We start from the raw sequence: 14996 nt of genomic DNA, 5'->3' as shown, positions 1-14996 counted from the left end.
TATGGATTTCTATTTACTTATACTAAAGTTATTATCCGGAAACCATCCGTCCTTCGGGCGACAAGGACGTGATACCAAAATCCGACCGCAAACATTTTTGCGGTCGAAATAAAAAAAGTGTATGTTCACGTTGTTTGGTGTCGACTTTAAAAGTAGATTCTGAAGATGAGGTTAAAAAAAACCCCAACAATACATATATTGCTGATTTTGATGACCGACTGGCAAATGACTCAAACTGTAAGAATTGCTCACATCGGCTATATGAAAGTATAAGGATATGAAAGGGGGACTACAAAAAAAGTCATTTTATCATTGCACTTAGTGCCCCTCTAAAAGTTGGAATATACTAATTGGAATAAATTCAGGGAGGCAGTCATGACTTCATTTTTAAAACCAAATCCCGCATGAAAGATAAACATCTGTAAAGAGAGTGATTAAATTTTGAAAGAATGCTCTAATACTGCTTTGTTATTACACAAACAGCCAAACATCTCCAAAGGGATTGATTATAATTTGAAGGTATGTGCTTACTGCTTTATAATCAAACAAGATACATAACAATATGATAAATGTCCTATACCAAGTCAGGAATATGGCAGTTCTGATCTCATAGTTCCTTTCTGTGTATGTTGCATTGTCTTTTGTTTTTGTTGCACTTCAGTGTTCTGTTGTTTTGTTGTTTTCCTGTTATAGTTGATGTGTTTCCCTCGGTTTTAGTTTGTAACCCGAATTTGTTTTCTCTCAATCGATTTATGACTTTTGAACAGCGTTATACTACTGTTACCTTTATTTATAAAGATAATAACATTATAATTACTGGTCAATCCCATGAAATATAAAAAATCCAAGTTGCACAGTTATGTAAAAAGGAATCAAGATGAGAAATTGTTAAATAATCTACCCTTAATCAGATATTGTACCAAGGTAAGCATAACATTTATGATTTATACGATACAGAACATTAAGACAGAGGCCTTTTTTTATTATGTCATATAAAGACCCTTAGATATCAAAATACTTACCAGATTTCACTTGTTTTCTCCGACGTACCTGAAAATATGATAATTTTTAACATCAATTTATTTCAGAGTGGTAAGTTAAATCTATCATTGATCCATGTTATCTGAAAACAAGCTCATACAGTTATTACAGCAGTAAAGGGTTCAGACCAGATTCAAAATAAATGTTCAAATTATTCATTGTTAAGGGAATTAGCTATGATCAATACCCACATTCAATACTTTAAACTAATTGCCAATTGAATGGTTTCACATGTATTAAACGTGTTCAGCTTAAAAAAGAAAAACAATTGGAGAATGTGTCCCCATCGACACAGATGATGCCCCCGCTTGCATACAATATTATAAAGGGACATAACTAAAGAACAATAAAAGTGACGTTACCCAAATTTGTACTTTATCTGAGTTTTATGGTAATAAGTCTTGTGTAAAGGTTTCATAATGTTATAGTTGGGGCAAACTTAAGTTAAAAAGCATTTTGTATAACTTTCAAAACATTTGGTTCAGGCAAACTTAAGTTAGAGAATGGAAACTTAAAATTTTGTAATTTTTTCCATTGATAAAGGGGCATAACTCTAGAACGGTTAGAGTGAAGCTATCAAAGTAAACTTGATCTGTATTTTGTGGTAATAAGCATTGTGTATAAGTTTCATAATATTTGGTTGAGACAAGCTTAAGTTAAATAACAGAAACTAAAATGTTTGCATTTTTTCCATTTATAAAGGGCATAACTCTAGAATGGTTATAGTGACACCACTAAAATTCAACCTTGATCTGTCTTTTGTGGTAATAAGCATTGTGTATAAGTTTCATAACATTTGGTTGAGGCAAACTCAAGTAAGAGAACGGAAACCAATTTTGGGACGTACGGACGTACGTACAGACGGACAAGGGTAAAAATTAATTCCCCCTTTGCGGGGGCATAACAATTGTAAACATTGGAAATGAAACAAGGGTGAACCATTTGGTATATGGATTGGATCCATAACAAAACATTCTGATACAGTTAACAAAAACTATATTTAACATTTTTTTTTAAACCTATAATATGAAATCAAGCAGACCTACAAAAATCCAATTGCACATGGTCAATATCTATTTATATTTATACATAGATATAAAAAGATGTGGTATGAGGACCAAAGAGACAACTCTCCATCCAAATTTGTAAAAGTAAACCATTGTAGGTTAAACTACGGCCTTCAAAAAGCAGCCTTGGCTGACACCGAACAGCAAGCTATAAAGGGCCCCAAAAATGACTAGTGTAAAACCACTCTAATAGGAAAACCAACGGTCTAAGCTATATAAAAAACGAGAACCGAGAAACATAAATGAACCAAATCAATAAACCACAACCACTGAAGATCAGGTTTCTGACTTCTGACAGGTGTAAACAAATGATGCGGGTTTAAACCTTTTAATAGGCGCGACCCTTCACCCTTACCTGAAACAATAATTTAACATCACAACATTGACACACTATAAAATATCAGTTGAAATGGCTTAACCCAATCAAGACATATTAACAAAAACAAGTGAACATAACACTGAACGAATAAATTTAATCTTTGACACAATGAAATTACAAAATTAATGTTCTATGTAAAACTATATCAGAAAGACAGCAATAACCTTGGACAAAATGCTGCCAAATGAAATAACGTATACAGGTAAATAAAAAATAAAATGTTGTAAGGTAAACATGGAGTACAAAAATATGTTTAACAAAATAAATAATTGTGTTGTTCATACATTCATATGTTTATTTCTGGGGTTATATGACCGTCAGCAGTCTTAGGAGGTCATCTCAATGGTTTATTAGACTAGAATACACACGAAAAGCTAATACATATTATCAAGTCTATGCATTGTTAATTGTTTATGTAAAGTTTTTGTAATTTGGATATACGTGTTTGTAAATTTAAATCAAATATGAGAATTTGAGTCAAATTGGTCAACATAAATTTGACAGCTAATGTCCGTTTAAAAACTTAACTATCTCATCCTTTCCAAGCATAATACAACAAGCTGAAATGCCTGCTTTACTTATCTTGATTGCATTTATGTTTACCATGTTGTGAGTCTGTAATTTGAAGGTTTTACTCAAAGACTGATATCATATAATCTTAACCTTATCAAAGATCAATGTAGAAAAGTATCACAAAAGTACCATACTCACAAACAAATTAAATGAAAAGCTGCGCCACGAGCTCATGATACGCTCGTTGTCTTGTGTGTGAAATATTATGCAATAATCATAATAGTTTCTGAGATACGGCGTGACACGTGAAAACCCCCTTTTTTTTTACAAAACTCATTCACTCTAAATTTTGAATCATCACCAAAATGTATAAAGATCTTTAGATTAATATAGCTAAGAAGTGTGTAAAGTTTTAAGCAATAATCATTAATGGTTTTTGAGATACGGTGCGACATGGATAAACCCCCTATTTTTCACCAAAAAGTATACAGATCGTTTGACCATCATAAGAAACAACTATGTTAAGTTTCATGAAATTTGGATAAGTGGTTCTCAAGTTACATGTACGGTGCTACATGTGGACGCCGAACATTTGTATAAAATTTTGACGGGCGTATAAAACGGGACGTTCATCAAAGTTGACAAATTTAAACGATATCAATCAACTGAAAAAGTGAAAAACTAGAGGCCACATTCATGACTCATGTACAGGCACTTTTCCGAAGACGAATTTGTTATATCCGGTGTATAGCCAGTTAAACCTCACACTTGTATGACAGTAGTTTATATTTCCGGTAAATTGAGTAACTCTAACAGAAGTAAAAAGGTCAATGTGACAATAATTAAGATCTAGCAGCCAAAACTATATAAATATTCATCACAGACATACAACACAACTAACTAAAATATTCAAACAAAAATACAAATTAATGTAGCAAAGACGCAAAAAAAAAGAAAAAATAGTAGATACTAAATTACAAATTCCACAATAACATAAATATAAGTGTTTGGTTAAATAATATGTATAGTATAAGAACTTTCTCGATAAGAAAACACTTAAGAAATAGAGTTACAAGGGTAAACAAAATAGAATGACACTGCAGGATAACACATGTCTTAAGTTGACGAAAAGTAGGAAGTTAAATAGAAGTTTTTTTGTCAAAGTAATATTCTGAAGCGTTGATTTTTAAATCTCAAACATGTCAAATAGGTCAAAAACAGATAAGTGAACACTAGGGAAATATAGTTAAACAAGGGTAAACAAAATAGACACTGCAGGATAACAAATGTAATTATAATCCTGGTACCTTTGATAACTATTTACACCACTGGGTCGATGCCACTGCTCTTCAACTTTGTACTTGTTTGGCTTTATAAATATTGTGATAAGAGCGTCACTAATGAGTCTTATGTAGACGAACGCGCGTCTGGCGTACTTAATTATAATCCTTGTACCTTTGATAACTATTTACACAACTGGGTCGATGCCACTGCTGGTGGACCTTTCTTCCCCGAGGGTCACCAGCCCAGTAGTCAACATTTCGGTGTTGACATAAATATATCAATAATATGGTAATTTTTATAAATTTCCTGTTTACAAAACTTTAAAATTTTGGAAAAACTAAGGATTTTCTCATGCCAGGCATAGATTACCTTAGCCGATTTGGCACAACTTTTGGGAATTTTGGATCCTCAATGCTCTTCAACTTTGTACTTGTTTGGCTTTATAAATATTTTTGATATGCGCGTCACTGATGAGTCTTATGTAGATGAAACGCGCGTCTGGCGTACTAAATTATAATCCTGGTACCTTTGATAACTATTTTCAGTTGATGAAAAGTAGGAAGTTAAATAGAAGTATTTTGTCAAAGTAGTATTCTGAAGCGTTAATTTTCAAATCTCAATTAGGTCAGAAACAGAGACTTTTGCAAAATTTGACAAAATCGTATTGATTTTAACCAAATTAATGCCTAGGAAACATAGAGTGCTGGCGTCGACAAACTAAATATGTGTGTCAGATATGTAAAATGCCGTGACAAAGATTAAGCTAACATATTTTTTTTCGACGCCTATGATCTTATAAAAAAGAAGATGTGGTATGATTGTCAATGAGACAACTGTCCTAAAGAGACCAAAATGACACAAACATTAACAACTATAGGTCACCGTAAGGCCTTCAACCATGAGCAAAGCCCATACCGCATAGTTAATGTAGCTATAAAAGCCTTATCCATTTTCAATGAGTTTTCGTAGAAAATCAAAACGATTGCTATTTGTGACGTCATGAACAGAGCGCTAGTACGTAAATTAAAAAAAAAAGTTATATTTTCGATATTGTCATTGTATAAGCTATGATTCATTTTTGTATTGGTCAATTAATCCTAATTATAAATTTTAGCCAGAAATAGGGGCCATTTAAGGACCTTATCAATTTGCTCTTGATACAATATTTGGCTTCTGTCCAAATTTAATAAAATTCCCAGAAGATTTGAAAAAATCTAATAAAACTACAGATTGAACCCAAATGCTGACGCCGCCGACGCCAACACCGGATTCTATGATCGCTATGTTTCGCTTTCGCAGGATCGACAAAAACCTGATGGCAGTATGTAATGATAGAGAATCATATCAATATTCATAAGATCATAAGAAGCAAATAAAGTGAAAACTGAAGCAAAATTGAAAGATTCACAACTTCAAAACAAACTAGAATCTTTAACTTAATATGATATTGCATACATGTCTCTATTAAGTCTTGGTACTTTCCGATGAAATTGTAGGTCCAGGTCAGAAGAACACTACAGAACAGACAAGTTCACAATAAAACCACACCATATGCCAGTTAAAGAAATATATGAAAAGATAAATACAATTGCATCAGTCCATTGCAGTAATTACTTACCACACATAGTTTATGTGTTGTTACTTCCATTTGTCTCAATCCGTTGTCCAATTCTGAGAAACTGATTTCATTATTCTCTTTCAAATGAATAAGCGTCAAAAATTTGACCATCTGTGTATTTGTTCGGTAATTCTCTACCATATCACTCCATACCATCTCTTCCATTCCAAGATGGAGAGCCAATTCATGTAGCATATGTGCCTCACAATGATTAGACAGACGAAGCAACTCTGTGTTACTTGGGATCTGAGATAATGCATCTTCACTCAAACCTAAAACGAATTTCAAAACACATACATGTATGATTTGTAAAGAAAGTACCTTAATATACTGAGATAAGATGAGATAACTATTCAGCATTGGAAGTTAATGGGTACACAATATAATCAACATATGCAGTAATCTAATTCTAATTTCTTCGAACCTATGTTCACAAAATACACCTAAATGTATTATCTTAAATATAGCACATATTTTATCTGTTGACAGCAATCCTAGACAATTTAATCATAAGACATATAGGATACATTTTAGTAATTTACAGCAATTAATCTTAACCAAAATTGCAAATCATATATTTTAAATTAAAAGTTTCTAATACATGTATCTTTGGTAATTGTAAACTCAGATGGTAAAAATTTATTACTTTTCCACGGTTGTTCCAATCTGAAATATGTGAAAAATCATTATTTATTGTTTAAGCTTTATCACAATTATGGCATATCAGTAGCATGGTTTTATGTCATGAGATTGTAATTAAATTGGATATTTTAATAAGTTAAATGTTAACTCTGGTCAATAATATGGAAGTGCAGAGAGATTAATGATACATTTACCTGGACAATTAGCATCACACTGCTTTTGTTCCTGTAAAATAGAAAATAACTCTACAATCCAAGTATTTGTATAATTCCATGTAAACAACCTACTTGCTTGTCGGTCCCCAAAAAAACATTTCATTTTGAAAAATGTGTGAAACTAATGACAAAAAATTAATGACACATAATAAAAATATCGATATTGACAAATACTGATAGTTACTACATTGTACAACCAAAGTCAGGTAAATATTATAAATATTAATCCACTCCTCTACCTTACAAAAAAAAAGGTTTAAACAAAGAGGTGTCATAGCAACATTAGCATCCATTTGCTTCGCTGTCTAATACATTTGTCCTTTGCTGTTTAGTTTACTATCATACCAACATCAACAAGTTGGTACAGATATAAATTTGTCTCTGACTGTATGAACATTTTAACATAACAACATGGACAACTTTAAGAGCTTGATATGTGGCATATATTTTGTTCATTGTTGAAGGCCTCACAGCGACCTATATGTGCTGAATTTTACGTCATGTGGTTTATGGTGGAGAGTTGTTACGTTGACAATCATATATCATATCTTATTTTTTATATAGAGTTGCAAGATTGAATGTCTAACATATAATGCAAATATAGTACCTATCTTATGCAATAAGGGAACTTGGCGACATTTGTTCAGGCTTAGAAATCAATTTTAAATTTCTCGCAATGATGTACCTAAAATTATTTACATACCCTTTTCTTGTTCCAAATACTCCAGTTATTTTTAATGTTTTCTCCGTGTTCACAAAGAGATTCCTCAGTTTCGGAAGCCATCTTATTTTCTGAAGTGAAACAGTTTAATTTCGAGCATGAATACTCGGTGTGGAAGGGTAACTTGCTGCTGGCTTTACAATGGATGGAGAACTGATAAAATTCGGAGATTCTCTCTAAAGTAACAAACAAACAATCCCGGACACTGGTGGCTATATCAGGTATTATCAAACCCTTGGAGCGCTTGTGGACTAGGTGCAATAAGATCTTATTTCCTTCTACACAGACAACAATATCATGCTCTTTATCAACTGATAACCCCACAAACCCAGAAAACATAAGTTTCCTTCCACGGTATTGCTTCAATGTCCACATACTGAGACATGCGCATATGAGACGATTCGGTAAAGCTGGAGGAACAACGGTTCCGTTAAAAACAAAGGCCAAACTAACAGTCCTCTCTGGTGTACATTCTTGTGACAAGAAATCTGTATCATTTCTTTGGGTAAGCATACAAGGTACAAAGAAGTGTTCTACTGGTAGCCGACTTCCTGTTTTTGTATCATATCTACGCTGTTCAGATACGATATCAAGGTGTATCAGCATATCAAATATGTACTCTTTAAAGAGTAATATCTGACAAAATTCTTCTTGCTCCCAAATCTGGTAGAGGTCTAATTTTTGTATCATTCCATTTTCAGACATCTTTTTGAAGGTTTTTCTTGTGTTATCTTCTTTTGGCCAGAATTCAACATCTATAAAAAGAAATAAAATCAATCTTAAGACTTGAAATTAAAGTCAAAAATATACTTATATTAAAATGTATCTATGGAAGCTATGTTGCCCACCTTGATCAGCACAGGAAAATAATCTTATCTTAATAATTCTATAACATGTTCTATTTTAGAACAAATTATCTTTCCTTAATCAAGGCATTTGATGATCAAAATTGAATCGTTTCTCATTGTGGAAAAATGTTACACTTTAAAATTTATTCTATATTTATAAACCTTGAAGTTTTATAGTTATACCTATACCTGTTAAGCTATTACGTTTCAGAGTTAGTTTAAAAAAAATGTTTTTTTATCATAATTTTCCATTATGATTTTACAAAACATAAGTTAAAACTGTTATTCTCTCCAAAATTTCACAGCATAATAAAATAATTAGCTATAATTTAACAAGTATTGAAACTGTGAATACTAAAATTTATAATTTTTTACTAATTGTATAATAAAAAGTTCTGAAAAACCAACTTAAAGATTAGTTAAGGGCACCATTTAACAGTCCCTAGTGCTATTATTGGCTGGTAAACAATATTTTGGTATGTTTTTTACCAGCAATTTAATTATTACTCAATGAAAATATTTACACACCAGTAATAAAAGATCTCATAACTTCCACCATAAGAAGGGGACTGATGATAACATTATCTCTTAGCTGTGGTGTGTCAAAATAGACAATTTTCCCTAGAGAATGTTGATAATGTAGAAAATCGGTCAACTGCTCAGATGACAGGACAGACACCTCGCTGATAGCATTTAATTCTTTAACTTCAGCCAATGACATTATTTGCTTTCCTTCTGCCACTAGTTCAGCGATCTCAAGCTCCAGTGGAACACATGCATTCGGCATCCTTTCACCCCAGCATGGGTGGTCGAATGTTAGTTCTGTTATTGTTTTCTTCAGAACTTCTATTTCTGGGTCGGCTTGATCTTTGGCATTGACAAATATTAGAGGTCTAAGGACCAGATGATGTTTTCCCTCGTGGTCTTTAAACAATTCCTCAATTCCTCTGTAAAGCTCTTCACGTCTGGTTGCAATATTCTCCTGTTAAACATAAAAAGTTGACAAAATAATACACTGATACTGCATCGCACACCTGGTGATTTATATGCATCTTCAATGGTGGAATATTCCAACACGTACTACAATCTCAAATTTTCAAATGACATACATCTTCTCTTATAGGTCAATTTTACACTTTTAACCTAGATCTTATACTTTCAAAGATAACAGACTGAAACTGTTATCAGTTGTTAAATCTTACATTCCAAGGGGAATAAAATGAAAAGGGTCTTTTGAAAGAAACACTAGCTATTTATATTTGTGTTTGGTAATTCACTTTACCTACCTAGTATAGAAACACAAGTAAACAAATAAGTCACATTTAATAAGTTGGCAATACATCTAAAACAGGTCAAGAGGGAATTTGCATGAACATATGGATATTGTTATAGTTCAATTTTTTGTTGATAAAAATTATAATTATTTTAAAACAAAGCATGAATCGTCCTAATGCATTCCCTGTCCAGATTTTTGATTTCATCAACTCATCAACATTTGTATTACGTTTTGGAATTTCAAATATTTTGGGGACTTACATCACTGAAAATACAGTTAAGACGTATATCTAGTCCAGTACCACTAAATGCTAAACTTTCACTTTGTCAAAATATTTGTTGAAATAAAACTGACTTAAATACTTTAACAATCAAACTGAGCAATTGTTATAGTCAATAGACAATGCCCGAGAGCGACACGGCAAATAAAAAAACAAATTTTAACATTTAAACTGAGCAATTGTTTAAAGTCAATAGACCATGCCCGAGAGTGACACGGCTAAGAAAATTCAAACTTTAACATTTAAACTGAGCAATTGTTTAAAGTCAATAGACTAAGTCCGAGAGTGACACGGCCAAGAAAATACAAACTTTAACAATTTAAACTGAGCAATTGTTTAAAGTGAAAAGACCATGACCGAGAGTGACACGGCAAAGAATCTTCATGAAAATCTTCTACATTTGAAAATGCCTGTACCAAGTCAGGAATATGACAGTTCTTGTCCATTCGTTTTTGATGCGTTTTGTTTTTTGATTTTGCCATGTGATTATGGACTTTCCAAATTGATTTTCCTCTGAGTTCAGTATTTTTGTGATTTTACTTTTGAATATTAAAACAAACGCAAAACGAATATCATTTTTCTTATCTATAAGTGGTTCTTCATATAGTCTACTCTAGTTATAGGCCCTGTAATCTGATCTTAAGTCTATTACCCACCAATCAATTAGGATCTTGTTCTTTCAAAAGTGTAGATTTACACGAAGTTTGGTAAAGTTAAGACATATCGGCATATTATCATTATGTAAGCAGTTTTTACACATTATTCAAGTGTTTTAAATGGCAATGACTAACTACTTTATTTCTAACATAAGATCACTCACCAATGGTACTTTGTCTTTGTGAGTGGCAACAAACAAAATCTTTGGAATGCCTGCATATACAACCTTACAATAGGTCAGGATGGAATTGACCCAATACTGCAAGAATACTACAAAATAAAATCAAAATCTGTCATAAAAAAAAGTATAAACAAGTATATACATTCTGCATTTTTCATATTTGTGATACTACACTTTTACAATCTCATTGTCTTTTGTCTTGTTAACCCCTTATTTAAAAAAAAACTGGCTGAATTGCTGTTTAAATAAATGAGGTTGATAAAGTATTAATACTTTATGAACCTAATATTTAAACAGCTGCATGGTAATAGTCTTCCTTTAAATTGGATTCTCTGTCAAAAAGTGACAACTGCTTCAGAATATATGTTCATTCTAAATTGTTGTATTTGTTCTTCAGACTATTTCATTAACACAGGATAGTTAAAGGAAGGCATATTACAAGGTTACAATGCTTTAGGCCTGCATACAATTAAAATGTATACAAACTAATATTTCACACCACTTAAATGATGGCAAGTTCAAGTTGCGGTCCTGTGCAAGATTTTATGGAATAGCCCTTGGATTGTGTGTTTGTTCTAATCGCTGTCTTGGTTTTTTTTTAATTATCATTTATGGCCGAGAACACAGTTATTCCGTGGTGCATTTCTTTTAAACAAAAAAATGCAAATTAAAAAAATCACACCTGCTCTATCCAAAAAAGATTTATATAGTATAATGTACCACTTTTGGGACAAATTATGATAAATTATAGAAATATCCACCAGCTCTAACTCAATATGTGGACAATTTAAGGTTAAGAGGGTCTATAATTCAGTGTAACAGCCTCAGATATACTAATTATTGGCCTTTTCAAAATGGACAAAATCCCTACATTACCAAATTAAATGCTTACTGAGCGCAGTCTAATACGACCGCAGTGGTCGAACCGTGAACAGTTGAGGCAAATTAGGACCTCTTTAAGCTTGATGCTGTCTGAATTTCGATTGAGTTCAAATTTTTGAAATAAATATAGGTTTCTGACACAAAATAATTGCGGTAAAAGACCTTAAAAATCTATTCTTAAAAATTTTCAAATTTTTTTGAAATAAAAATAGACATGAACCCTTAAAAAAATTGGGGAAAAAAATCCCCCCCTCCAAATATTCCCCCCCCCACTTTGAAACAATACCCCCAAACTCAATCCCAGCCTTCCTTATTGTCTTGAAACTACAAACATTGCTTGTTTTTGTCCCCCTTTTTTGCAGCTAATTCCTGCATGATTTGGGCAATTACCACCAAACTCAATCCCTTTGTGATATGGAACCTTGTGGTACAATGCCACATCGATTCGTACACTGACACACAAGTTATTCTCCTGAAACTACAAACATGCTTGTTTGTTGGTCCCTTTTTGGCCCCTATATCCTAAACTGTTGGTACTATAAACCCCAAATCATCCTTCCTTTTGTAATATTGAATATAATTGTAAAATTTCATAGTGATACATTCACTTAAAACTAAATTTATTGTCTGGAAACTAAAAGAGGGACGAAAGATACCAAAGGGACAGTCAAACTCGTAAATGTGTCGACGGACGACGACATAATAGCATTATATGATCCCAACAAATGTGTGCGGTTGTATGCAAATTCATGTCCAAATTTGACAAGTAATTCCAACTGTATTTACTTTTTTAGGCATAAAATATAAGGAAATAAATCTCGATGGTGTAAGAAAAAAAAATTGCAAGTTATACATTGTCACATGAGGGACTCTATTTGTAGAGAAGGAAAATCAAAGGATGATGACTGTGTCCCCGGACTGTACAACAGACATTTGAAGCCTGGTAGTATTGTTGAAAAGTAGACCACATTTCCTAAGATTTATTTTCAAAATTAGTTTTTTTAAGAAGTCAAAACTGAAAGCTAAAAAAAATCTTATTTTTCCGGAATAATTTCAATCAGTTCTAAGAAGGTTGCATTACATAGAAAAGTTTAACTTAATGCAATAAATGGAGATGTTGATAAGTGGGTTTCTAACGATGCATGTCCTTTAATACAGATTCAATCATACTAAAGTATGTAGTGAACAAAGTTCTGTAACTCTGGAATTGCATTATTTGAAAAAAATATAAATCAACCAGATGCTCCGCAGGGCGCAGCTTTATACGACCGCAGAGCTTGAACCCTGAACGGTTGGGGCAAGTATGGACACATCATTCAAGCTGGATTCAGCTCTAAATTTGGATTGTGGTTAAATAGTTGACACAGCATAGGATTCTGACACAGAATGAATGTGGTCTAACGAACTTAAAATCTTTTTTTGCCTTTGAGCAATTTTAAACTATGCTGTTGAATATTAATCCTCTCAAAAAAGTGTTTGAAGAAATTTTCTTTTTATTTATGAAATCTGAAATGAGAAAAATTGAACCCCCCCCCCCCCCAATTTTTTTTTCACATACACCCCCTTTCCTTTATTCCAAAACTGATCTCAATTAAAAAATTTAATGGAGTTTGCAACAATAACTACTCATTTAAATACATCATAGAATATTAAAATCTAAGAAAAGTGCTTGTTATCCATTGTTATCAATGAATGGTAAAGATTGTTTTTATTTATCAGTTGGTAGTAAAAGTGAATATACATTGTATATAACAATTGTGTTTAAATTTCATAAATTTCTATTTACTTATACTAAAGTTATGGTGCGAAAACCAAGATAAATGCTTATTTGGGCCCCTTTTTGGCCACTAATTCCTTTACTGTTGAAACCAACACTCCCAAAATCAATCCCAACTTTCCTTTTGTGGTCATAAACCTTGTGTCAAAATTTCATAGATTTCTATTAACTAAAACTGAAGTTATAGTGCGAAAACCAAATGTCTTCCGACTACGACGACGACGACGCCAACGTGATACCAATATACGACCAAATTTTTTTCAATTTTTGCGGTCGTAAAAAAAGAAGCTTTATTCCTTCAATTAAAACGTGCGTTAAAGTAAGAACTGATTAAAAAAATATTTTATTTTTATCCGAAATGATAATGGATGGACAGACAAACTACAATATATCAAATACCAGTTTTCAAGGATGGTGACAAGCTTTTAGCAACAAATTACAGACCTATATCTGTTCTTCCAACTTTATCAAAATTAATAGAAAAACATGTTTCTAATAAAATGTACAAATATTTATCTAAACTTAAACTTTTACACCCTACACAATCTGGTTTCAGGCCGCAGCATTCTTGTCAAACTGCACTTATCAATATCATTGACAAATGGTTGCAAGAAATGAATGATGGTAATTTAAATCTAGCAATTTTATTAGATTTTAAAAAAGCTTTTGATTTGGTAGATCATGATATTCTTTGTTTAAAGCTTGAAATTTATGGATTTAGTGAGGCTACTGTTAGTTTTTTTAAGTCATACCTCAATAACAGAAAACAGCAGGTCAACATTTGTAATGTTTATTCTGAACAACAACATATAAAATTTGGTGTCCCCCAAGGTTCTATATTTGGTCCCCTATTGTTTGTACTATTTATAAACGACCTTCCCTTATGTATTGAAAATTGTGAAACAGACCTATATGCTGATGACACCACTCTTCATAAATCTGGGAAAAACATAGAAAACATACATGATGATGTTCAAGAAGATTTATACAGGGTTGAAGAGTGGTGTAAAATGAACAACATGTTCATTAACGCAAATAAAACAAAATGTTTGGTTACTGGAACAAAACAGAAACTATCAATTCAGACTTATCAACCAAACTTGATAATAAATTCAAAAGTTTTACAAAATTCTTCATGTGAAAAATTATTAGGTGTTAAAATTGACAACACACTTAACTGGAAAAATCAAATTGACCAAGTTTGTGCTAATATATCATCCAGAATATACCTTCTTTCTAAAATAAAGAAGTTTTTAGATATAAATGCAAGGAAAACATATTACAATGGGTATATTCTTCCCTTAATTGACTACTGCTGTATTATTTGGGGTGAATGTAAAAATGAAGGGAAAACAAGAATTTTAAAACTCCAAAAAAGAGCAGCAAGATTAATTCTAGATGCAGATCCTTTATCCCCCTCAGCCCCCTTATTTAAAAAACTTGGGTGGATGACAGTTGACAATAGAATAAATTACCACAAATATTTACTTCTATATAAATGTATGCGTATGGAAGCACCAATGTACCTAGTTCAAAAGTTTAAACTGAAATCAGATAATAATCCTTACTCCTTAAGAGGTGTCACTCAAGGTAATCTGATAGTTCCTAAGCCAAA

General features: G+C 32.3%; 1 protein-coding gene across 1 annotated transcript in view; it reads right to left on the bottom strand.

The window, feature by feature from the left end:
- Positions 1-14996, bottom strand: part of LOC134719178 (uncharacterized) — a 31362-nt gene that overhangs the window by 7246 nt on the left and 9120 nt on the right. Inside the window, exons 3-8 of the mRNA XM_063582150.1 lie at positions 10705-10811; positions 8857-9310; positions 7463-8235; positions 6739-6769; positions 5903-6174; positions 1023-1050 (exon numbers count right to left, since the gene is read on the bottom strand). Coding sequence (XP_063438220.1) covers positions 1023-1050; positions 5903-6174; positions 6739-6769; positions 7463-8235; positions 8857-9310; positions 10705-10811 — 1665 coding nt within the window. The remainder of the gene's footprint in view (positions 1-1022; positions 1051-5902; positions 6175-6738; positions 6770-7462; positions 8236-8856; positions 9311-10704; positions 10812-14996) is intronic.

Source organism: Mytilus trossulus, chromosome 5, assembly GCF_036588685.1.
Source record: "Mytilus trossulus isolate FHL-02 chromosome 5, PNRI_Mtr1.1.1.hap1, whole genome shotgun sequence".
NCBI classification, from domain to species: domain Eukaryota; kingdom Metazoa; phylum Mollusca; class Bivalvia; order Mytilida; family Mytilidae; genus Mytilus; species Mytilus trossulus.
This window is presented reverse-complemented; position numbering and strand designations above follow the sequence as displayed.